The following is a 26,298-nucleotide window of genomic DNA, read 5'->3' on the forward strand; positions in this document are numbered from 1 at the left end:
CAGGCAGCGGTAACGCCGGCCTGATGGGAGCAGGGAGAAGAGAGAGTGTCCGGGGTGGCTGGGCTGTTTTAGGATCTTCATGGCCCTCAGCCTGCACTGCTTGGTGTAAATGTCCTGCAGGTTGGGGAGGGTGGTTCTGATGGTCCGTTCAGCTGAATGAACCACCCTTTTTAGGGCCATGAAGTCCTGCTTGGTGCAGTTTCCCATCCAGGTGGTGATGCTCCCACGCATGATGCTCTCGATGGTGCAGGTGTAAAAGTTCCTGAGCACCTTGAGTGGGAGCTTGAAGTCTCTCAGCCGCCTGAGGAGGTAGAGACGCTGTCTGGCCTTCTTCACAGTGATGTTTATGTGATGAGTCCAGGACAGGTCCTGTGAGATGGTCACTCCCAGGTATTTGAAGGTGTCCACTCTTTCCACCTCAGCACCACTGATGACAAGTGGATGGTAGTCCCTCTGCTGCTTCCTGCTGAAGTCCACGATCAGTTCCTTTGTTTTGCTGACATTGAGCAGGAGGTGGTTCTCCTGGCACCAGTTCTCCAGGCGGGAGACCTCTCTCCTGTAGGCTGTCTCCTCATTGTGAGAGATTAGTCCCACAACAGCAGTGTCGTCAGCAAACTTGATGATGACGTTGGACTCTGACGTGGCCTCGCAGTCATGGGTGTACAGCAGAGGTGGCAAAAGTACTGACATTCTGTACTTAAGTAGAAGTACAAGTACTTGTGTTAAAAAATACTTTAGTAAAAGTCGAAGTACTGGTTCAACTTCTCTACTTAAGTAAAAGTAAAAAAGTACAGGCTCTGAAATGTACTCAAAGTAAGAAAGTAAAAGTAGTTCTTTGGAGGATGTTTCTACCTGCTATTTTTGTGTAAAACTAACCGAACCTCATTATATATTATTGTAATAATATAAAATAATATTACATGAGAATACAAATGTTATTCCAATCTAAATTTAAATCCTAATGAATGCACTCAGCTTGAATCTGTTATGTAGGACACAAACTGTGAAAGGGAATTCAAACACAGCTCTGTTCTCTGTGTCCTCCATAGTAGAGGGTGACTGTGCCTCCACCTAAACACCAACATGAGGATACTCAGGGGTTACAGTGGGATTCAGAAGGTGGAGGAACCCTAAGATCAGCTGTAGTGGCTCTGCATGGGGAGAAGAATCACAACTTTCTACTGTGAGCTGCAGTAAATGATGTTGGTGTGCAGGTTGTGATCAGCTGACCTGCTGCTGCTGCTGCTCTGAGGTTTACTGCTCTGTGTGGATGGACTGAACTCACAAAGATGTAACCCAGTATTTCACAGCTCTCTGAGCTGATCTCCATCCCCTACACTGACAGCATACAGGCTGTAGAAATGTTGGATTCAGTGAATGAATCTCAGCATCAGCAGCTTTGATTCAAACTCATCTCTGCTGCACTGATGTAACCTGTAACTCTGACCATGAACACAAACACTGTGCACCAACACAGAGCTTTACTGTAGTAAGTACAACAAGCTAACCTATTTATTACACACTAAACTGCAGTATTTTCATAGAATCTCTGAATTACACAAAGTCAGCATACTTCAGTTTGTTTTCACTCCTTACCTTTAAATCTAACCTCTCTTCTTCCTCTCCTGTCCTCTTTCTCCATCTCTGAGTGAACTTCTCTCTCTTTGCTCTCCCTGAAATACAGCAGCTCTTCTTTTAGCTAGCAGACACACTGTGTGACAAACTGCACACATTTTGTGTGTTTGCTGATATTTGTTGAGCATTTAGAAACGTTGCATTTACCTGCCACACGTTACTCCCTTCATGCTCGCTCCTCTTCAGTAGCGCTAGCTAAGCTGTTTATGTGCCGCAGCGCAACTTACGGACTCGGTCCGGCCCGATTATAGCGCTATAAATGATACATTAATTATATGGGTTTGCGTATTTAATCCCTTTGTACGAGATAAGCCGGTGATGGAGGATACGCCAGTACGATTGTCTCTTATGTGTTATTATTCCTCCGTTTAGGCTCAGATCGTTTGATGTTTGACGGCGCACTGACCGGAAATAAAAACTTCTCTCTGACGTGTTAAAAAGTAACGAGTCTGTTTGAAAATGTAAGAAGTAGAAAGTACAGATACTTGTGTAAAAATGTAGGGAGTAAAAGTAAAAAGTACTCAGAAAAATAAATACTTAAGTAAAGTACAGATACCTGAAAAATCTACTTAAGTACAGTAACGAAGTATTTGTACTTCGTTACTTCCCACCTCTGGTGTACAGTGAGTACAGCAGAGGGCTGAGCACACAGCCTTGGGGGGATCCAGTGTTGAGGGTGAGGGAGGATGAGGTGAGGTGACCCACTCGTACCACCTGTGGTCTGCTGGTCAGGAAGCTGTGAACCCACCTGCACAGGGATGGGCCCAGGCCCAGGTCCAGCAGCTTAGAGACCAGCCTGGAGGGAACTATGGTGTTGAATGCTGAGCTGTAATCTACAAACAGCACTCTCACATAGTTCCCCTTACCAGTGTCTATGTGTGAAAGGGTCTTGTGGAGGAGGAAGGATATGGCGTCATCTGTGGATCTGTCTGGCCGGTATGCAAACTGTAGTGGGTCGAGGGTGGTGGGCAGTGAGGAGGTGATGAATGTCTTGATGAGTCTCTCAAAACACTTCATCACCACAGAGGTGAGCGCTATGGGCCTGAAGTCATTGGGGCTGCTGGGGTGTGGTTTCTTTGGGACAGGGACTATGATGGACTTTTTAAAGCAGGTGGGAATCACACACAGTTTCAGTGAGAGGTTGAATATCAGTGTAAACACAGGTGCCAGCTGGTCAGCGCAGGTCTTAAGGACACGTCCACTAATACCGTCTGGTCCAGCCGCTTTCCTGGTGTTTACACGTCTAAACGCCCTCCTCACGTCGCGCTCCGTCACAGTGAGTGTCTCCGCCCCTCCGGCCGGGAGCGCAGCGGGCTGTCGGCTTCCCGACTCAAAGCGCGCAAAGAAGATGTTGAGTTCATCAGCCAGAGAAGCGTCGGCACTCACCGGGTGTGTGTGTGGTGCTTTGTAGTCCGTGATGGTGCGTAGTCCCTGCCACAGTCCCCTGGGGTCAGACTGTTGTAGTTGCTGTTCCAGTCTGCGGCCGTAGCGATGTTTAGCCTCTTTCACCGCTCTGCGGACGTTGTATGATGCAACCTTGTAGTCCTCCATGTTCCCAGAGGCGAGGCCGGAGTTGTAGGCAACGGTGCGGGACCTCAGGGCGTCGCGGACAGATTTATCCACCCACGGCTTCTGGTTGGGAAAAGTCCTGATGGTCCTCCTAAGTGAAGTGTCATCAACAACTTTCCCAATAAATCCCACAACAGTTTCCGTAAACTCCTCGATGTCTCCGCCCGCGCTGCTGCGAAACATGTCCCAGTCGGTTGAATCCAACGCACCCTGCAGAGCGGCCTCTGTTTGATCAGACCACCGTGTCACTTCTCTCACAGCAGGGGGTTCCTGCCTGAGCCGTTGTTTGTATTTCGGCATGAGAAGTACAGAGGTGTGGTCAGACTTCCCAAAAGGCGGAAGAGGCTTTGCTTTGTAGCCATCTTTGAATAAGGAATGCTAATTCAGCTTTATTCGGAATACCTCGAATGAGAATGTCTGCCACTTCATTTTTCTCTCTTCATTTATCTTTCTATTTTTATCTTATTTTACTTATTTCTCTATATATTGTGTAACTGATTGTATATATTACTCAATTTGTATAGTAAATTTGTTCATATTGTACGGTTATTTTGTGGAGGAAAGCAGATGGAAGTGGAATAAACCTGCTGAAAAATGTGAATTTTAAAAAAGCTCAAATTATTTAAGATTTACTGCAGAAATGTGCTGTGCAAAAGTCTTGAGCCACACCTTGTTTTTTATATTTGTGAGGAAAACGGTGGAGAGATTTATCGAAACATCTGCAAACACACCTGGAAATACAGTATATGAGACAAACAGAGTTTGTGCAGTTCTGAGGAGCTTGAAAGTCAACATCTGGTGTGACCTCCTTCATCCTTCAGCTCAGGCTGAACTCTCTGAGGCAGCTTCCTGCAGTTTCTTTAAGCAGTCTGCAGGAACACTTCTCCGGGCTTCCTGAAAGACACGCTGCACCATGCTGGGATGTAGCAGCTGCTCGGCACACAGCTCTTTGGGAATCAGTTTGTTGGTGCAAAAATATTATTTTATGCTGACAAACTCTGTTAGACATTTGTCATGGAGTCAAGTAAAGAAATGGGAACAAATGATGTGTAATTGTGAAAGGCTGCGAGTAACAAAGAGCCTACAGATACAGATGAACGTTGGTCCTTTGCTGTTCTGCGCAGACACAGCGCCGGCTCATCCCTCAGTCAGGAGCCTCTTTAAGCTTCAGTGATTCATGGATCAGAGTGCAGTGGCTTAACTAACAAAATCATTCCTCTGAAAAAGCAGGTTTCACTGGATCTCCTGTAACATTTAGTAACAACGTTCAGACCATCTGCTGAGCAAGCGTAGCCTGGAAGTTATTCCAGCTTTGCTGCTGGGATCCTCCCCCGGACCTCAGGACTGTCCCACCGGCCGATCCATTCTACCGCCACCAGCCGTGATGTTAGACGTGGTCGTTTTCTTCCTCTGCAGGTCGACGGAAGTATTACAGCTGATTGTGTTTGTTTGCATCGCCCTCTGCTGACCGTCAGCGGGAGGAGGACACACTTAGACCCGGACTAACGCGTTAAAGCATCCAGGTACTTATTAGAAAAAATAAATCTGTAATAATCCTCTGCAAAGGGATATTTACTAGTTACTTTCAGCACATCTTCTGCTGACGTCTCTGTGGTGACTGATCAGTATAAAAAGTCCCACCTAATACACGCAGTGACGTCTTCATTTTAGGGTATAAATAACTCATTACTTGAGGACACATTATTCCACCCATTATAATTCAGCACCGTGTGGATCATATTGGCAACAAACACAGTGGTGCAGCGGTCAGCACTGTTGCCTCACAGCAAGGAGGTCCTGGGTTTGAATCCGCTGGCTTGCGTGGTTCTCTCGGGGTGTTCTGGTTTCCTCTCAGAAGGCTGTGTGAATGGCTGTCTGCCTCTCTGTTAGCTGATAGGCTGGCAGCCTGTCCAGGTGCACCCTGTCTTTTATCCAGATAACTGACCGAGTGTCCTCCCACTGTGGCGAGCAGTGATTTCAACACAGGACATGCTGGATATCAGTGGCAGGTATTTAAGACTAGATCAGCACCATTTCTTTCTCCTCTTCGGTGCCCCTGCAGTGGGTGGCACCCCGGGGGGTCCTTCAGTCATAGCCAGCAGGACCTCAGCTTCCTCCATTACAGCGTGATGCACTAAAGCTGTTCTGTCCACGAGCGCACCAGCTGCTATTTCCCTGTTCTTTAAACATCATGTTCAACGTGAAAGAAAATGTTCATGAATAACTGAGACGACTGCGGTCAGTCCATCATCCCGCAGTCAAAAACATCACAGTCGCTCCCGTTTCATCTTGAAGGACTCGTCCTCATCTTCCTCCCGTGCCTTTCGGATCGTTTCCGTCCTCTGCCTGCATCATCATCTTTCAGCTCCCTCTCACTGGCTTTGAACTGTGGACTGACTTCTATCAGTTTCATATCATCATAAGTGAACAGTTTAGTGTTAAGCAGGGACACCTGAGCTTCAGCTGCTTCATTTGGGCCTCTTGTTGCTGCATCACACATGAATCTGTGTGCAGAGATCTGCTGACTGTGTCTGTGAAGATTTTACTAAGGGTTCAATAGAAGCTGTTCAGAAAACACACAGCTGCAAATGTGTGTTTGTCCCTCTGGAGCCATTAGCTCCCCTTCTGTCTCTAATCCCAGCTTAGGAAACACTGGATACATTTCACGTTTTACTCGTGATTTGTGTGCTTTTGACTGTGAATATGTCAAATTTATAACATAAAATCTTTGTCAGAGCTTCTTATTTCCTGTTACATGTTGCTCCAGAGGTCTGCAGCCACACGGTGCTGTGCAGGTTGAGGGATTGCCCTTTCACCTCTCGACAGGACTGTGATGCACACAACAACCAGTGTCAGTTCACTCCTGTGCACATCTGTGAGTGAGTCCTTCATCCTTGGCGCTCTTTAGCTCAGTTTTTAACAGGTTGATGACCATTTACCAGCAGCACCAGCAGTTTACCTGACAGGTGACCAGGTAAGTCCACCATCCAGTCTGTAGGGTTAGTTCTCGGTGTGCTCTCCTCTCCTAGTTTAGTCCACAGTAAACAGACTGAAGTTTGTTTCATGCTTTTAAACTCTCGCCTCATAAAGCACTGCGTTACTATGAGAAAGAGAGACGACAGGCTTCAGGTTTCACGTTTTAATAACAGGTCTCCATTTACAAACAGTGACGTCATTCAGCTGCTTTAACTTCCACCACAGCAGGCATAAGTGTGTGAGTGTGTGTGTGAGTGTGTGTGATCAATGAAGAATGCATATTTCATACATTAACAAGCACTCAGGAGAAAAAGCTGAACAAATGAACACGGTTTGACTCGCTTTTCTTCGTCCTGACTCAAAGGTTTGTTCCCTCTGTGCTGAATGTCCCACTTCAGTCTGGGTTTCAGTGGGTTTCCTGCCTGCTGAGGGTCTGAACGCAGAAACGCGCTGAGGTCAAAGGTGAACTGTTGCATTTACTTTGATTGTAACACTTGATTTTCTGATTTGAGCACTTCTAAACATTCCTGTAATCTGGAACGTGAACGCGGAGCTTCACGTGTTCCTCCTGCTTCCACTTCATCAGGCACAAAAACCCAACCAGGTCCTGCTTACTGAGAAACACCAACTGTTACCACTCGAGCTCTCGTAAGTACATCATCTTTAACGGTCTTATTCTGACCTGTGAGGGGTTTCTGAGTTTCTCCAGTGCGATCGGTCTCACAGATATCCAACTATAAAAGTTTGGTACAACATAGAATCCCTGAATTTCCCTCCAGCTGATTCTGGAAAACTTCAATTCAGCAGAAATAAGAGTCAAACTTGTATCCATAAATTCCATAAACAGCTCTGGTGGTTTGAGTATTTTGTTCCCAAATAAACTAAAACTCATTTTTACGTCTTTGTCATGGGTGGAAACAGAGAGGAAAGGTCAGAGGGCATCTTTAAGCTGCATTCAGAGACATCTCAGTCACCATAAAACTTCACATTAACTCTGACGGAGCGCACAAAAACACTCTGGATCCCGAACACGCTCCGGTTTAAAGAAACAAAAGTGATTAGAAGCATACTGAGAAAGGCAAAGACTCCCTCTGAGTATCCGGGGCGCTGCATTGTGAAGCAGGTTCACCTGCACACAAACACCTGGATTAAGGTGAAGATGTTCTTGGAGAAGTTCGACCTTTAAATAATCTGTGCTCTCATCGGTATTTCAGGCGGAGCTTCGGTTTTCCCCGCACGTCGTGATGCGGCGTTAATTCGCCCATAAAGCCGAGACCGACTCCAGAGCTCACGAGCTCATTCGAAGATACCCTCCTCGGGCATGCTGTTGCTATGACAACAAAGATGAGTACACTGGGCTGCGACGACAGCGGCTCAGACACGAAGCCAAGAAAGCGGCGGTTTGTCTGGGGCTCCAAGGGCATAACCTTGGCTCCTGCAGTGCTGGACGTTTGCTCAGCTATTTATAGGAGGACCGTCAGACAGGTAACACAATAACAACACACACGAATAAAAAAGCAGCAAAAACTTGCAGGCAGCAGCAGGACAGGTTCAAGTCCTGTGCTCAGACTCATCTCTGCAGCCCTTCCTCATTCACAGTTCAGGCACTGAACGTCTGCTTCTGAATAAATGAGCCAATAATCTGTTAATGAACCCGCTTTGTCAGTTTAATTTGGCCCGAGATCAGAAATATTCATGTTTACAGCGCGATGGGACAGGAGTGAGTGCCCAGTGCAGCTTTATGTCAGAACTAAAAGGGGGAGGAGCTAGAACGACTTGTTTCAGACTGAGGGGCTGCATATAAGATAAAGAAGGATTATTTTGAGCCTCTGAATCAGCTGACTGTAACTTAACCAGTAAAGTCTGGATTACAGGCTGGCCTCCGGGAGCATCATCACTACACATCACTTAAAGAAGTGCACAGGGTAAGCAGAACCCCCTCTGCCCTCCATCGTGAAACTACGTTTAAAACCTTAAAACCATCAAACACACGTTGGCAGCTTTATGGCTGCAGCGGATTTTTGGCTTCTTCTTTTTTATCGTCTGGAATCTGAGCAAAGGTCGAAAAGTGGCACAGTCAGTCACACAAAGGGAACAAACCTGCACACAGACGTGCACCTGTTCAAACTAAAGGTGTGCAGCGAATGCAGGGGGGGGGGGTCTGCACAGTCAGATCAGTAAACATGAATGTGGCGGCTCAGGATGGACTGTGGATTTATTTTATGTGCAAATTCTTGCAAGAGGCAATTTAGGTGCAACAGGAATGGAGTCCAAGACACAGAATACATGATGCTACACCATAAGGGGGCTCTGTGTGTGTGTGTGTGTGTGTGTGTGTGTGTGTGTGTGTGTGTGTGTGTGTGTGTGTGTGTGTGTGTGTGTGTGTGTGTGTGTGTGTGTGTGTGTGTTATTATTAGGATGCTGGAGGATTAGTGGCCATTCAGACTGATTAGCTTGGACAGTGAGCTGAAGCCTTCAGCTCGCAGCCACCTGGACGATTGCTCTCTGTGCTCGACTCGGGTCGGTCCCTCTAAGGAGTCGCCCCGGACCCCGAATACATCCGCCCCCCCGCGGAGGGATCAAACCCCGACCGCTTTCAGGGTCAAAGTGGAGAAACTCTATTACACAAAATAAAAACACATGGACATCTTCATGTTCCCTAAAACAGCAGACATTCGATTTATAACCGTCTTGTTTTATGTACAATAGAAGGATCTTCATATATTAATAATCTTCATCTTTCCTGCTTTGTCTTCGCCTCGTCTCTGCAGAGTCTTCACACATTTGTCCGCTGTGTATTTATAGAGTATTTTCATTATTTACAGTATAAATTACTACACAGTCCTGTGATAAAATAAATAACGTAAATACAATGGCCGTGGCTTTTGCAGTGTCTTTAGCATGGAGGGGAAATGGGAGGGGTCCGATGAAGGAGGGGCTGCCGTTAGAGACAGAAAGGACAAACGAGGCGGTCAAAGCAGTCTTTCTGCGGAGAAACACGGAGGACGGAAGCTGTGGGAATAAACGGTATTCCCGCAGAAGGTGGGAAACTCTTCCTGAGAGAGTAGCTGTGTGGTTTTCACACTTCCATCGTGGACTAAAACTCTCATTAAAAAAAAACAAACCTTTCCAGTTTCTGCCCATAAAAATTAAAAACTATGCTCGAGTTAAATTTGGCCAATCTGCACCTCTGCACTGCTCCCAGCCTGGCTGCATGGTATAGATCACTCAGGGGAGACCTCTGCTGAGCATTTCACAGAGGACTTCAAACATCTACGTCTCCTGATGAGAGCCATCGTCTGCAGGGTCCGAGCCCGAAGGCAGCACGTCAGGTGAGGAATGAGGACCTTGACTTTTTGGACCAGGACTACCGGCTCCTGTAACAGATCCTGAGGGATCTGAAGGACACTCCCAGTGAAAAGGGGTGGAGCATTTTAGCCACAGATCATCATCTTTGCTCATCACCGACTCCCTGCGACTCCGCCCACTTCTGCTAATTGGAAATCACGCTGAAAGAACTGGAGACGATTTCCACAGAAATAAAGCACCGCCCAAAGAGACTACCCTGCAGGGGAGATCTGCCAAATGTAAACCCTTTTTTAAAACCACTGATCCAGTTTATTAAAAATTTAAACCAAATGTTTCATTTTTATGGGCCAAAGCTTCCACCTGATTACAGTGGAAGAAACGTATTGGAGCTTTTAATGGGGCCGCACAGACCGAAGATCAGCAGAACAAGCTGTGAAACCTGAATGTTTCTAACAAAGCTGGCTTTAAGGTCCATCACATGGTCAAAAATACACCTGAACATTCCACCTGTATGTGTCAGATCCTGCAGCTGTAACAGTATCAGTGGCCTCTAACACTGACGCTGCGCTTCCGAAACCACGCCCGGCCTTTCCTCACCTTCCCCAGAGGATAAAGGAGAAAATGCCATCGAGGCGTCACAGAGTGAATCGGTGCTATATTCAAAGTGTAATCTGTTCCCAAGACTTCCCAAATGTGGAATGATTCAGGAGGAGTTTCCCACCTGTGGGTGAAGGTGAGTACAGAGAGATATACTGAGGGTTAATACTGCAGTGGTAGGTCAGGTACAGTCTCTGGTTGTTGGCCCCAAGTTCTGACATGTTTGTGAGTGGAAGGGAAAGGCGTGAGACAGAGAGGACGACGACGACGAGGGGGAAGATGGAGGGAGGGGTGAGTGCAAAGCTTCTCCTCCAGCTATACCACCGTGCCGCTCGGAGAGTTCCCGTTCTGTGCTGTCAGGTTCTGAGCAGGAGACAGAGAAGAGACAGGTTAGAGAGAACGGGCACAATTAGGGCCAGAACATCGACTCCACTTTCAGGTGCAGAAAGATGAACGGTGAGTCGTCCCTGTGCTGCTGTTACCGGGTGAAAAAGCCGCTCAAACCGACACCGAACATTTCATCTGTTCACACAACAACACTGAACATCACATGGCTCATAATTTTACTGACAAAGCACACAGCAAGTAGGCCAATTCTAATGAATGTCCTGGAATAAATAAAACCACACTGGAGAAAACATGGAGTGACCTCATTCACTGGAGAAATTCCTCACATCATCTGAGGAGCTGAATAAAGATTTGTGGTTCCAGCCTTTAAATGTCAGGATTTGGTGTTCAGGCTGTGGAGCAGGGGCGGGCGGTACACGTCTCCCATAGGGCCCCCGCACCAATGAGCTGATCCCAGTTCTGCTCGATATGAATTCTCTCTCTTTATAAGCTTATTGATGCAGTCCCAGTTTCTCAGGTGGCCTTGTGGGAACATTAAGTGCCCACCCTGCTGTAGAGCGTAGACATAAAAAATAGACCACCATCTAAAAATGAGGCCAACATGGAAGATCAGTTCCTCTGGGGGCCACTTGGGGCAGGCTCCAAAAGTGACCCTCACATTGCAACACATTATAAATATGTTTCAGGCTAAAACTGCTTTGGCCTCAATAACAAATGTTTACACTTCTTAGCATTTACAGCTGTGCGCAGAAGTTCATATCCACTCATCACAGGCATGAACGTCATGGTAATTTGGGGTTTTTCATGATTTCTTTCAACTGATTGTACAGCATCACAAGTTTGAATTTATTTAGGATTTTCTCTGATCCACACAGGGTCCTAAGCATACATGCAGGCTCAAATATACACATGCACGCCCACTTATATTTGGTTAAATGTCCCTTTACAAGTTACACCTCAACCAGATGCTTTAGGAATCCATCACAAGCTTCTGGCATAATTCTGGCTGGATCTTTGACCGCTCCTCTCATCCACTTTGTACCAGTGGCAGCAAAACAGCCTCAGAGCATGATGCAACCACCACCACGCTAGAGAGCACACACAGGCCTGTCTCTTCTGAGTCCCCACATGCATGTGTGTATTTTTTCTGATTCTTTAATATATTAAATGTCTTACTTTTTTAATTAAAGTGTTTCAGGAGTCTTCCTTCATAAACAACCTGTTTACCTGTCATCATCGAGGCAGCATTTGGTTCGTCCATGTGGGCTACAAAGTTCAGTCGGGCTTGAAGGTGTTGATTTTGGAGCAGGGGCTTCTGTCTTGGTCTACACCCTCTCAGTCCATGGAGATGTAAAACTGGCTTCACTGTGGACATTGATGCTGCTGTTCCAGCAGGTTCCAGTTGATGGCAGGATTGAGCCTTGGTGGTTCCTGGGTTGTTCCTGAACATCCTGACCAACTTCCTCTCATCTGAGGGTGACAGCTTGGGTCTTCTTCCAGACCTCGGCAAAGTGGTGACAGATCCGAATTTCCTGTACTTACGTACAATTGTTTAAACTGATGATCCTGGAATCTACAGTTGTTTAGAAATGGCCCATTAAGCTTCTGGAACGGCCTTCCCAAAACTCCAACCCTTCTCAAAATTTGTGGACTCTACCTGTGCCAGGAAACCAACCAATTTAAATGAGTCCTACCATCCTATCCAGCTGTTAAGGATGTATGCTGTACAATCATCCCACCCTGGAAAAAGAACAATTCAAAGAAATCATGAAAAGCCCAAAATTACCATGACATTCATTTCCATGATGAATGGATGCAAACCAGTTTCCTAAAGTTAGGAGCACGGACACTTGAACTGAGAAGGACATTTAGCCACCAGGTGTCTGCTAGGCCCAACCTTCACTAATTCATCCGACTAGTGTCTTCTGGAGCAACGCCATCTAGCGTGCACAATAACGAGACATGTCAGCCCCTGATGAAGACTTAGCACCAGAAACCACAAACATGTTTCACCACCTGAGGCAAAAACACACCATCAAACACAACCAGGCTACAAGGGAGGAGATGCTAGCAGCTGCTGACTCCACCGGTGAACGCTCAGTGGAAGCGTCACTGGTGGAGAATTCACTAGTTGCACTCCGTACAACAGGAAGAGCAAATGGTGGATGATGCAAATTACTGATGTGGTTATCTGGTGGAAAAGCAGCTCGACATAAGATTCATATGTGGCAGTGCTGCGGAGCTCCGGAAGAGTTAAGTTACTTTAGTTACTGTTAAACTGAAGTGTGAAGCAGTCTACCTAGGCCTGTCACTATTGCACTGCAACACTGCTGCCATCATCAATGAAACATCGCTTTTTTATATCATCAGAAATAGTTGGAGCAGATTTTCTGCCCGTACCCAGCAGCCAGCGTTTCTCTGTTCTCCTTGAGTCTAACAAACGGGTTGAAGAGATTTTCCTGAAATTTTCTTCCACATTACCTCAACTTTTTATTCCACCCAAAAAAATCTGGACTCTCTGATCCAAACAACACTTCATTCAGCTGCTGGTGGTCCAAGACCCGCAGAGGGCCTTTAAGACAGCAGGATGTACACGCTGTAAATTATGGGATGTTTAGAATAAATGCTTTTGGTTGTAGCTACACTGTAACTGAGAAGTCAATACAATATGAGCACTGTTGTTGATTGACTCCTGGTTTGTTCAGGTTTGTTGGTTGTACAGGAAGACTGATATCACAATAACAGCTGATGCACCAGTCATTGGTTGCATGAACTGTGACATCAGCACAGCGGCACTCAGCTCAGGAAGCTGTGATGTGTTTCTCAGATCAACACTGGAATGAAAAGGAAACAAAGTGACGAGAGCGGGCGTAAAATGCCTGTAAGTCAGCTTTTGTTTCATGAGCCTAAACCAGCATCCCAAACTAATATTACAGTAAATAAACTTTAGCGTTAGCTCACCAGCTTCGATCTATCACCAAAACACGATCACATCAGGTTTAAAACACCCACCTATCCAAAAAAAGGAAAAAGCCAAAATAAAAGGCTTCAAAATGGTCGCCTGTAAAATGAAAGATCATGTAATGATGGCTTGGTCCATCTTTTTTTATACAGTATCTGTTTTCGCCCTTTAAATTAAAAACATTTTGGACTGCAGCTCTGAAAACATGTGAGGGAATTATTCTGACATCTGACTGACTACAAGATGAACCAACTAAAAAAAACAGACAAGTACTTAAAGGGTTAAAAGATGACGTACCGCCTTCCCCGGCCGTGCCCAGGTGCAGATGAGACCCTCTTGGCAGGCCGTGATGATGCAGTCGTCCATGAACACCAGGACGGTCAGCCTCTCGTGTGCAATCTTCTTACAGACCAGCGGCTCCAGCAGCGGCACTTCGTGCATGCGTGGGCACAGCGTGGTGCCCAGCACCTTGGCGGCGTCCAGCCGGTTGCTCCTCGGCGCCACGTTGATCTTGTCGTTACTTTTGCTGATGTTGCCCAGGCTGTGGTACCGCTTGTGCTCCTTCTCTACGCCTCCGCTGCCACCGGACTTATCCGACTTGCGCTCCTGTAGGGACAGGGTGGCAAAGCGGCCAATGCTGAACGGGGTGCTGTTCCCCCCGGCGCTACTCCCTCCCCCTCCTCCTCCTCCCCCACCCCCCTCTGAGGCACCCTGGCCCTTGGAGGCGTTTGCCACAGCGGGGTGGGGCAAAGAGTTGGAGCGTGAAAGGGAGCGAGGAAGCGGTAATGGGAGCGTCGGTGGGTTGGAGGCTCCGGTGTTAGTGTTCGGGGGATGATGGTGTCCCTCAACACCTCCGCTTCCTCCCCCACCTGAGGTGCTGTTGACCCCCCCGCTGCCAGAGTTGGACAGCGAAGGCCCAAAAGTGTTAGTAAAGGCGCGGGACAGCGGCAGGCGAGGGTACAACACGTCATCCGTCAGGTCCCACAGACAGAACTGGGTATCCTGCCCCACCGAGCCAAACCGGTAGGTGACCGATGGCGAGCCGCCGCCTTTCGAGCTGTGCCGAGACAGACGCGACAATGTGCTGCTTGTTCGAACCCGGCCAAAGTGCATGGAGTTATTTTGCGCCCCCTGGTGGAGGTCCTCCTCGCTCCCACTGAGCTCCATAGGCTCGTCATCTTCCAGGGAAGTCGTGAAGGGATCAAACGCCACCACGTTGACCCAGGATTTGTGGCCGTGCCCCCTCGCTACCACTCGGCTTTCTGCAAAAGACCACACAGTGACCAGATCATCCTCTCCGCCTGTGGCGAGATATTTCCCGTCGGGGCTCCACGACACGCAGAGCAGCCCGCCAAAGTAGCTCTTCATCACGCCCTGCAGCTCCATCGAATCAAAGTGGAAGACGCGCAGGCATCCGTCCTGACCCACGCACGCCACGTGCACGCCGTCTGGGGAGAACGCAAACTCGTTGAGGCCTCCCTCCCCCACAGCCCATCGCAGCAGAGGGTTGCGCGGCGTCTTGGTTTTGCAGGCGTAGACGGCGAAGCCTTCGCCCTGCCGCAACAGAGAGTACTGTGGGGCCGTGGTGCCGCACGGGTGGTCCACATTGTAGAGGTAGAGGTGACCACTGGCGTGGGAGGCCAGGAACAGGTTCTCTGACTTGGGAAGCCATTTTAGACATGTCACCTTGGATTTGTCTATCAACCTCTGAGAAACAGGAAGGAGGTGGGGAGGGAAGGAGAAGGTGAGAAGGGAGGAAGGGTTAGGAAAGATTATAGAAATGCATGAGTTTTATTGTGTATATTCAAATATCTGAATGCAGAACAAGCAGAAATTAGGCACCGCTAAAAGAGGTCACGTAAGAAACAATCCCACACAGAGATGGACAGAAAAGCAGAGCTGATCCAGATGCTTCATGCATCTTTTAGTTACAGTCTTTGAAAATGACTGCTCACTGGGTTAATGAACCTGTGGAAACTTTCCTAACCAGTTTATGGTCTCAGTGGCTGGATTCTTATTGAAAGGTGCCAGTGGAGTTATTTCATTTGTTTTGGGGCAGCAGACAGGAGGACTACATGCTGGACATGAACCCGGGCAGTGGCCTGTAAGGGTCGCCTGCTCAACTCAGCGAGCTACACCAGCCCCCACCCTCTGCAGAGTTTTCATATAACAAAAAGCACTTCCTCACCAAAGCACATCGTTTGATGTCTTTGAAATCTAATGAACACATTGTTTTACTTCTGTCTGCAACACAAACTTCACGACCGCCAGCCTATGGAGCTAAATTGGGGTCATAAAGTTTGTTCGAAAAAAAAATTTAAACTGAAAAATTATTGTTAACCCGAAAAAAATTTTAAACAGGAAAAAAAATAGTTTGAAAATGAAAAAAAGTTTTGCAACTTTTTCCCGCAGTTTCAGATTTTTTTTCGAGTTCAAACTTTTGGCCCTGTTTTGGCATGGGGGCGGAGCCTCAGATGACGGGGGTGTGGAATCATGACTGACAGCTCAACACAGTAGCTGAACAACACAGTCCCAGCTGTTGCATTCAGGGACCGTGGGAACTGGAAATGTCTTTAACACATCATCGGCATTCTACACTGTAAATCAAACTTCTGTGAAATCAAACTGTCCACTTAGGAAGCAACACTGATTGACAATCAATTTCACATGCTGTTGTGCAAATGAAATAGACAACAGGTGGAAATTGTTGGCAATTAGCAAGACACACTCAATAAAGGAGTGGTTCTGCAGGTGGGGACCACAGACCACTTTTCAGTACCTATGCTTTCTGGCTGATGTTTTGGTCACTTTTGAATGTTGGTGGTGCTTTCACACTCGTGGTAGCATGAGATGGACTCTACAACCAACACAAGTGGCTCAGGTAGTGCAGCTCATCCAGGATGGCACATCAATGCGAGCTGTGGCAAGAAGGTTTGCTGTGTCTGTCAGCGTAGTGTCCAGAGGCTGGAGGTGCTACCAGGAGACAGGCCAGTACACCAGGAGACATGTAGGAGGCCGTAGGAGGGCAACAACCCAGCAGCAGGACCGCTACCTCCACCTTTATGCAAGGAGGAACAGGAGGAGCACTGCCAGAGCCCTGCAAAATGACCTCCAGCAGGCCACAAATGTGCACGTGTCTGCACAAACGGTTAGAAACCGACTCAATGAAGATGGTATGAGGGCCCAACGTCCACAGATGGGGGTTGTGCTCACAGCCCAACACCGTGCAGGACGCTTGGCATTTGCCAGAAAACACCAGGATCAGCAAATTCGCCACTGGCGCCCTGTGCTCTTCACAGATGAAAGCAGGTTCACACTGAGCACATGTGACAGACGTGACAGAGTCTGGAGATGCCGTGGAGAGCGATCTGCTGCCTGCAATGTCCTTCAGCATGACCAGTTTGGCAGTGGGTCAGTAATGGTGTGGGGTGGCATTTCTTTGGAGGGCCGCACAGCCCTCCATGTGCTTGCCAGAGGTGGCATGACTGCCATTAGGTACCGAGATGAGATCCTCAGACCCCTTGTGAGACCATATGCTGGTGCGGTTGGCCCTGGGTTCCTCCTAATGCAGGACAATGCTAGACCTCATGTGGCTGGAGTGTGTCAGCAGTTCCTGCAAGATGAAGGCATTGAAGCTATGGACTGGCCCGCCCGTTCCCCAGACCTGAATCCCATTGAGCACATCTGGGACATCATGTCTCGCTCCATCCACCAACGTCACGTTGCACCACAGACTGTCCAGGAGTTGGAGGATGCTTTAGTCCAGGTCTGGGAGGAGATCCCTCAGGAGACCATCCGCCAGGCCTCCACGTGCCTGTATGACCTCCCTACAACACCTGGGCATGCTCCTGATGAGGTGGCGGATGGTCATACAGGCACGTGGAGGCCACACACAATACTGAGCCTCATTTTGACTTGTTTTAAGGACATTACATCAAAGTTGGATCAGCCTGTAGTGTGTTTTTACACTTTAATTTTGTGTGTGACTCCAAATCCAGGCCTCCATTGGTTAATAAATTTGATTTCCATTGATGATTTTTGTGTGATTTTGTTGCCAGCACATTCAACTTTGTACAGAACAAAGTGTTCAATGAGAATATTTCATTCATTCAGATCTAGGATGTGTTATTTGAGTGTTCCCTTTATTTTTTGAGCAGTGTATATGTATGTGACTGGTTTTGAAAGATAACATGCTTCACCGATACAGGCACCTCCTCCACACATTGTATCCGAGGGAAATGAGCTGTGGCCAGGTGAAATCATTCAGCATCCCGCCCTGGAGCGCCGAGCTCCCCCAGAGCCGGAATGAGAGCATTTTGAACAGGAATTGGGACCCGGGGAAGCGGCCCTCTCACTCGCACTGCCCCAGGGACCCTCCCCGAAGAAAGGTAAATATTTCAATGGGCGTCGGACCATCTAAAATATGAAGTTAAATTTAAACGTCAGTCGTTTTTATTCAGAAAATCCACTCCCTTTGCATGTGGTTTCATTGATTTAAGGCTGACTTGCCACTTCTAATATGGCGGACTAGCCAACGTATGGCAGTGACACGGTCCATGTCATGCTGTTTCTGTAAACTGCTCAGGTATCAACAGTGAATGTGTCCGTTTTCTCTCCATCTCTTTTTATTACCTGATCACTGCTAGCCCCGCAGATGAAGACGAGGCTTCTGCTTTACTTTGAGAGCATGGGAAATCTCCTACATGGACTTAAAATGCTGTTCAAATCTGTCAAGATCATATTTTTTCCTCTGAGATTTGAGTCATGTATTCATATAAGCTGCTTGTGTCGGTGAAGCATGTTATCTTTCAAAACTAATCACATACATATAGAATATCGATGATGCGTTAGAGACATTTCCAGTTCCCACGGTCCCTGAATGCAACAGCTGGGACTATGTTGTTTAGCCGCTGTGTTGAGCTGTCAGTCATGTTTCCACACTCCCGTCATCTGAGGCTCCGCCCCCCACGCCAAAACAGGGCCAAAAGTTTGAACTCGAAAAAAAAATCTGAAAGTGCAAAAAAAAAAAAACCTTGAATCTGAAAAATAGTTTTGAATTTTTTTTGTTTGTTTGTTTCACATCTTTTTTTTCTTTCAGTTGTAAAACTTTTTTTTTCCCTGTTTAAATTTTTTTTTCGGGTTCAAAATAATTTTTCAGTTTCAAAATTTTTTTTTTTTTCAAACAAACTTTATGGCCCCAATTTAGCTCCATAAAAATGCTCTCATTCCGGCTCTGGGGGAGCTCGGGGCTCCAGGGCGGGACGCTGAATTTTTTTGCCCGGCCACTGTGTTGAGCTGTCAGTCATGATTCCACACCCCCGTCATCTCCACCTGCCACGCCAAAACAGGGCCGAAGGTTTGAACCCCCCCAAAAATCTGAAAGTGCAAAAAAAAACTTGAATCTGAAAAGTAGTTTTGAATTTTTTTTTCCAGTTTCAGTTGCAAAACTTTTTTTTCCTGTTTAAATTTTTGGTTCAAAATAATTTTTCATTTTCAAATTTTTTTTTTTTTTCCAAACAAACTTTATGACCCCAATTTAGCTCCATAACCTTTGACCTCTTCCCCCAGTTAAAGCTGAGACATCAGACAGGCTGGAGGGGTGATCGTAGAACAGCAGCCGGGCAGGAAGCTGAGCAGCTGCTTTCCTGTCTCTACACTGCAAAACTGTCAGATAAAGCTGCAAAAGGCCAAAAAAATTACCGTATTTTGCAGACCATAAGGCGCACTATCAATGAACGGGTCTATTTTCACACATAAGGCGCACCGGGTTATAAGGTGCATGATAAAACATATGTAGAACGAAACAAAGCATCAGGTAAGTTGAAGTTTATTCAACTCATTCACAATAACTCAGAATATTGTTCAGTTGTAACAAATACAGAAAAATACCCTCACATTTTAAATCATTCCACAAATCCATCAAATTCCTCATCTTCAGTGTCTGAGTTGAACAGTTGGGCGATTTCAGCATCAAGCATGTCGGGTTCCCTCTGTCATTGTCTGAGTCAGTCTGGTTGTTACTGTTTTGTTTTGGTTGCGGCACACAGCAACCATTTCATTGTTAATAAAAGGGAAACTTTTGCTGGCAATCTCTCACCATCACCACCGTCTGTGCTAACATCAACAGCTAGCTTCTTATTTAAAGGTGCTCCGTGGAGATTCATTCATCCAAAACATTCCCTTTTACTTTCTCCTGGAAGTCCAACAGATCAGTGCTGAACACATTTCCCTTCAGCTGTCTAAGGAGGTTCCTATTTAAGATCCTGCTGCTGACATCTACTTACATACGAATATTTTCTTTCACCAAATAAAGTGTGAGTGTTCCTAAAAAAACACACCTACAACACATCTGTTTCACTATCACAGTCAGCCTCGCACACCCACTGCTCTCACCTCCTAATATTTCCAGCAGAGTGAAACGGACGATTTCCTGCTGCTGAAACTGCGGCAAAAAAATCCTGACGTGATTTTTACCGAATTTATCCAAAGTTCATGTGTGAAAACGCTTAAAGACGAGCAGCGAGCGCAAGAAGGAGCAGATTCAGGACGCACACACACAGTTTGCACACACACGCACACTCCTGAATCTAACTGGGAACCCCATTATAGAGAATCCCAGTAAAAAGAAAGAGGCAGTTCAGGAAGCAGTAAAACAAACAGCAAGAACAGCAGAAGCCTGTTAGAGACCCCAGCGCGCGCACACACACACACACACACACACACACACACACACACACACACACACACACACACACACACACACACACACACACACACACACACACAAGATATAAAACAAAGACAGCCTGATTGTGTGTGTGCTGTATCTTAATCTAATACCTCCTCATTGAAGAGTTTACTGGTTTCCTTCTTGATGGGGTCGAGATACTGAACCTGTCCGGCCGAGAAACCCACGATGAGAGCGACGCTCTCTGCTGTGGCCGAGTACTGGTTGAAGTCGTGACACGTGGGCTGAGTCCCCTTGTAGATCCTCTTGTCTATGGGCTTACTGAGGTCCACAGCCTGCAGACAACAGAAGAGAAGGTTCCTTAAAAATCTGCTGTGTTATATATGTGGGCCCATTTTGATGCATTTCTCTTTTTTGGGGGGCCAATCCAATCACCACACATGATTTGAACATTTTTCACATCAGGGTTTGGTGCCTGGATGCAGGAGCAAAGGTTTCTTTGCTGTGTTTGCTGAGAATCACCAATCATACAGAGAGTAATCCATCAAACACACACTGCAAGATTTGTGGCTCAGAGCGGTGAGTTCAGGTTTAACCCGGGTTTTCAGGGCTATGGCGCTGAGTCACCTCCTATGGGGGCATATGCTGCAGACCTAACCTGCTCTGCAGGAGGTAACATCTGAGAGATCATCACACACTAAAGCACTGCTCCAGTGGAGGTCAGAGGGCAGGTAGGAAGGTCAGTGGTTTAAAGAGACTGTCAGAGTGTTAGTGAGGGAGTCGTATCCTGAACGGACATCTGCAGATCCTGGAAAATATTACCTGCATTCCTCACTCAGTGGAAGAGACCGCTATTAATCCTTGTGTGTATAAGAGACACCTGCCAACACTGCTGTTTTCCTCCCATATTTTCAGACCATCCACCCTCCATTTTTCCTCCCAGGAAAATGGTACGAATTGACCCTCAAACCTGATTAAGAGTAACAGGAACACAAACATCTGTGAGATCTGCTTTTGCCAAAGCTGTCTGTGAAACACTGCACAGCCATACGAGCACGAAAGTACGTCCTCTTTCTATTCTAAGGTGACGTATCAGCACATAAGAGTCTTAAAATGATTTAAATACAACCTCAGATGAACATCAACATGAGACAAATTAATAAAAACCAAAAGGCAGAAAGAAAAAATGAATCCACCTCATGATTGAGTAGCTTGTAGCAGCAGTGACTTCATCAGTCTCTGGTTTGACTGCAGACGTGCACAAACAAAAACAGCTCTGAAGAGCACAGCGCTTCAGTCCGGCTGAGGTCTGGACTGTGACTGAGCCGCTGCAGCACGGTCATCTTTTCTGTTCTGCTGGCTGGTGACCTGCACTTCAGCCCAGCTTTAACTGTTGGTTCTGGGGTCAAATGTGTGCGGCCTCACACAAAGGAGTTCATGTTTAACTCAGTGACTGCAGGGTGCTCAGGCCCTGAGGCTGCACAACAAGCCCAAATCCTCAGCCCTCCTCCACCGTGCTGACAGCTGCTCTGAGGTTCCTCCGCCGTGCTGCTGTGCATGATGGACAAACATCTGCACTGTGGTCTCATCTGTCTTGTGGTTTCTTCAGATGCTGTGCTGCTGTGTTCTTTTAGCGAGAAGAGGCTTTCTCCTGCAAACAAACCATACCTGTGCAGTCTTTTTCATTTAGCATGCTAACTGAGGCCTGTGGAGTCTGAGATGGAGCTCTTGGGTTTGTACCGTGATCAGCGCCGTCTTTCCTCCTCAGCACTGAATGCTGCAGATTCATAAAAGCTTAGAGCTGAAACATCTATCATGGCAACCCGGAAACCCACGAGGTCGAGGTCATTCGAGGACGGTTCAGGCAGGCAGAGCGGTGAAGATGCTGTTAGCTGCTGCTTCACCGTTTCCTTATTTCAAAGACGCAGTGATGAGACTTTAAAAAGCACCGAGTGATGATGAGTTGAGTCATGTGTGCGACTGCTTGGATGTGTGTGATGGGGACTTTGGTGAAGTTGAAAAGGAGCTCACAGACTGTCTGATCTGGTATAGTCGAGCCTTCTCGGGTCTTAATGAGAGTTGTTGGTTTACAGAAAGAAGATTGGGGAAGCCCTGAAATCCCACCATGCAGAGTCTAACCTGCTGCACGTCCTCCTGCCCCAGTAAATGCTGGGTGCACTGTATCTATGGCGACGTGCATCAATGCCACTTCCTGTGGAGCATCAGGACAAAAACTCCTGATGAGTTAACTGCAGGATTTGCTAAGACGACGATGGATGAATGGAGAGATCCATTAAAATGCAGTCAGTTCCACGTGTGGCGCTGGAGGAGCAGAAGCTGTTTGCATGCGTCCTGCAGTTTCTTTAAACAGGTTATTAGCATTTCTCATTAAGAAGAGCTGCTGCAGGCTGCAGACAGACTCCTCCTGCCTGATTCAAGTGGACCTACCATCCTTCTCTCTTTTTCTGTTATATCTTCTTCAGTGGGTCCTGAAATATAAACTCTGCATTCGCAGAGTCACGCAGATTTCTGGGATCTCACTGAGCAGCTGCACGGCGGCTCTCCTGGTGATGCGTGCATGCAGGCAGGTTTATAAGCATGAAAGCAGCAGAGAAAAGCAGGAGGAGGTCTGATAGCAGCACATTTTTTCTCTGATAGTAAACTCAAACATGTTGTCACAGATTCCTAAAAATCCTCCTAAAATCGTAGTGTGTGTGACATGTTTTAGAGTATCAGCACACACATCTGAGCCAGTGAAGCCCAGGATATAAAAATCAGCTCACCTCTCAGTGACTGAGGAGGCATTTATATTTTCATGTGTGTTGTTGTGATAGTTCTATGCGTAAATATGTTTCCCACCATTGCGACTCTACTCGGGAACTGGTCCAGTGGAGTGGGAAAGGTCGTGGAGCGCTGTGTGCTCCTGTTTTCAGATATTAAAGGCGTTGATTGGACTTCTAATCACTGCACTGTGATGTTCTGCAACGTTTCCTTCTGCACAAATTTGATCTGGCTGCACAAAATATTTGAAATATTCCACATGTGCAAACCAGATGTTTGTTCAGACTGATGAAACACAAACGTGGACGTAACAAATGAGCCTGGCTATGATGGAAATAACTGATTTATTTTGTTGGTAAGATTTGGGTGGTTTTGGCTGAAAACCATAACTAATGTCATCAGAACGTGTTCAAACATGTGTCTTAGATAAAGGGAACAGACTAACAGAAACCACAACAGGGTCATAAATGATCCCACTCGGTCATTTTGGTCACCTGAGGAGTTGAAGTGATTCCATTCTGGAGGAGAGCGGATGCTGCAGGAGCGTTTAATCAGATCACATCCTCAAACAAAAGATGCAGCCTCGTCCTGACACGAGCCAGAATCGCCACCTCGGCCTCTCGCGTCCGGAGGCAGGCGAACACAAAAGAGGACGAAATCAGCTCTGTAGCTGCTCGGATTCAGCGGCGATAACGAATGCCAGAGTGCCTCACTGCATTATATTAGAGTTTCAATTACTGCTGCCAGATGTTTGTGTTTTCCTTACATACTGTAAAGACATCTACACAATAAAATGATGCAGAAAACATACAAATAGGTACAAAAACACCCCCAGAATGAGCGTCCAGAGATGGTTCAAGAGTCATTGTTTTAAACCTTATTCTGGGACAAAGCCAGAAAGAGCGTTTCATCAGACCAGCGTTCATAAACATGCAGTGATTGTGTCCCAGTGAATTCATGTAAAGCTTCAAATTACCTGTCTGAATAAAGATGGCTGCTGAGTGCCAAGGCTGCCCCACCCAGCTGCTGTTTAAAGCTTCTGTTTGTGAGCGGCAGCCAATCAGAAGAAAGATGGTTTAAACTTTAAAGGAAGAGAACTCCAGTTTCAGACAGAGGATGAACGGAGGGGCTGCAGCCAGACCCAGAATAAGAAATCTAAGGATTATTGCAATCATGCAAAGCTCCTTTAGCAGAGCTGAACAACAAAAATACTTTAAACAGCACGACTATAATCATAGAAGCCCCACCCACCTGCTGTTCAAACTTTCTGTTTGTGAGGGGCAGCCAATCAGAAGAACGTTGGTATAAAGGCAGACAGAAGATGAAGTGAAGGGCTGCACTAAGGCCCAGTGTAAAATAGAGAACACTGAATCATGCAAAGCTACGCTATGATTAAAATAGCGATCAAAATGATTTTATCTGATCTGGTAATGATGGAGTTTTCTTGTTGCACATGTTCTGCTCCATGAGGGGACAGGGGGCTACGTTAATCTGGGTTTGCTGTTAAAATCAACAATATTTTGAGTCTGCTAAATATAACTAGGCTCGCAGTGAGCCTCCAAAGAGCTGTGAGCTCTTAATGCTGGCAAACGGCCCCAGTGAAGGAGCAGGCTTCAGCTCCCAGTGAGGATGCAGTGAATGGAGAGCTCTCAGAGCCTTTCTTCTCGCCGTTTCCTGCTCCTTCAGCACCCACTGACACTGTGCATCCGTCTGCATGATGCACCACTCACTGTCTATTCAGCCAGTTTAGCAGCCGCTCCATTTTGCATTGCATAACAGACAGAAAAATGCGGTGCAGCGGCAGCTGAGAGCCCGAAAAGATGACGAAATGCGAACCAACAGCATCACACTAGCAGGTTAGCATGCGAGGCTAAGTCTCATCACCCAGGCTCACCTTCTTGATGTTGGTGTACGTGTAAAAATACAGCTCCCTGCCGATGTTGAAGCACACCCGCTCCGACTCCTCGCTCGGGTCTTCGGGCTGCAGCTTCACCATGGAGACCCGGACCGGCGGCAGGAAGCCCGCCGGAGAGGAGTTGGCTGCGGCATTGGAGGAGGAAGAGGCGGCGGCGGCGGCAGCAGCGGCGGCGGCTGCAGCCCCGGGCCCCTGCAGCAGCCCGACCCCTCCACCGGGTATCGGACCGGGTCCGGCGCCGGGGCCCAGCGTGGCTCCGGCGGACGGCCCCCGCGGCAGCCCGCCCCGCTGCAGCGAGTCGGAGAGGGTGAGCAGCTTGTAGAACCCCTCTCTGGTCCGGAACTGGGATTTAATCTCATTGATATCCTTCAGAGCGCCGCCATCTCCGGCCATTTTTAGTACAAACAAGCCGCACAGGAAACGGAGATTTTGACCTGGAAATAAAAACGCTCTAATAAAAAGTCCTAGGAGAGAAACGGGAGAGGCGAAGAGGAGCCGCAGCCGCCGAGCTCAGCAAGGCCGACCTGCACAGCCGGTCCGCTCCGGTGCATTTTACACCGGCACCGCTGCTACCTGGTACATAAGCCCCCGGAGACAGCCCCACTCAGCCGGTGTTAGCATCATCCTCCACCGGGTCTCTGCCTCCCTTCATCCAGCGTGCGTAAAGTACGTGTGACGGTGCGTCAGATGCTGCTGCCGCTGGCCCGGCCTGGCACTGCGCACTCCCACTATGGTCGGGGGGCAAAGAGAGGACATCCGGCCCCTGTCAGCTTCATCCCCCCTTCCCCACTTAACCACCAAGTGATACCCGCCAAGACCACCTGAAACACGGGCGTTTCCGAGATTTTTGTGGGCAGTGGGGGGCGAGAATGAGGCGGGGGAAAATGGTGAAACCTGGGCCAGATTATCCTCATTATTCTGTCCAAGATGCAATAAACAAGACAAATAAGCAAAAAACCAAAACAAAACAAAAAAAACCCCACACAATTTGTTTTTATTTGTTAAATTTCAACTTTATATACTACAGTACAGTAGTCTGTGTTACACCTGCCTTTTTCTCCCTTATGCTGCTGATGTCAGCCTCCACCCCACTCAGCTCAGTATGAGGCTTCAGTACTTCCAACATCCATGAAACAAGCACAATATGGCTTAACAAATCAATAAAGTACACCCTGTAATTATTTAAAGAAAAAAGCCTGACCATCAAACATTTGTGGCCATGCATCTGCAAACAGGTGAAACAAGTATTAGGACATAAAAGTCATATTTATACTTAAGTAACTACAAAAGTTTCTGCACAAAAATATGCTGGAAGTACCCAGAGTAAAAGTACTCACATATACATATTACTGGACCATTAATGTGTGCATGAGTTTAATGTTGCAGCTGGAGATCATAATAATTACTGATGGGTAGCTTAAATCTAGCATTAGTCCGTTTATGTTTCTGCAAAATAATAAAGGCTGAAATGGTACAAAGCAAAATATTTGCATTGAAATATGGTGAAGTAAAATCAGC

The 26,298-nt window shown here is 47.1% G+C and overlaps 1 protein-coding gene across 1 annotated transcript; it reads right to left on the bottom strand.

Moving 5' to 3' along the window:
* Nucleotides 1-6,346: 6,346 nt before the first annotated feature.
* LOC115790771 (WD repeat-containing protein 20) lies at nt 6,347-25,419 on the bottom strand. The gene is made up of 4 exons (XM_030744712.1): nt 24,760-25,419; nt 20,237-20,419; nt 13,694-15,103; nt 6,347-10,449 (listed from the first exon to the last, which is right to left on the bottom strand). The coding sequence occupies exons 1-4, from the start codon at nt 25,171-25,173 to the stop codon at nt 10,402-10,404; spliced, it is 2,055 nt and encodes a 684-aa protein (XP_030600572.1). The 5' UTR covers nt 25,174-25,419; the 3' UTR covers nt 6,347-10,401.
* Between the last annotated feature and the right edge of the window lie 879 nt (nt 25,420-26,298).

This window comes from Archocentrus centrarchus, chromosome 13 (assembly GCF_007364275.1).
Source record: "Archocentrus centrarchus isolate MPI-CPG fArcCen1 chromosome 13, fArcCen1, whole genome shotgun sequence".
NCBI lineage: Eukaryota > Metazoa > Chordata > Actinopteri > Cichliformes > Cichlidae > Archocentrus > Archocentrus centrarchus.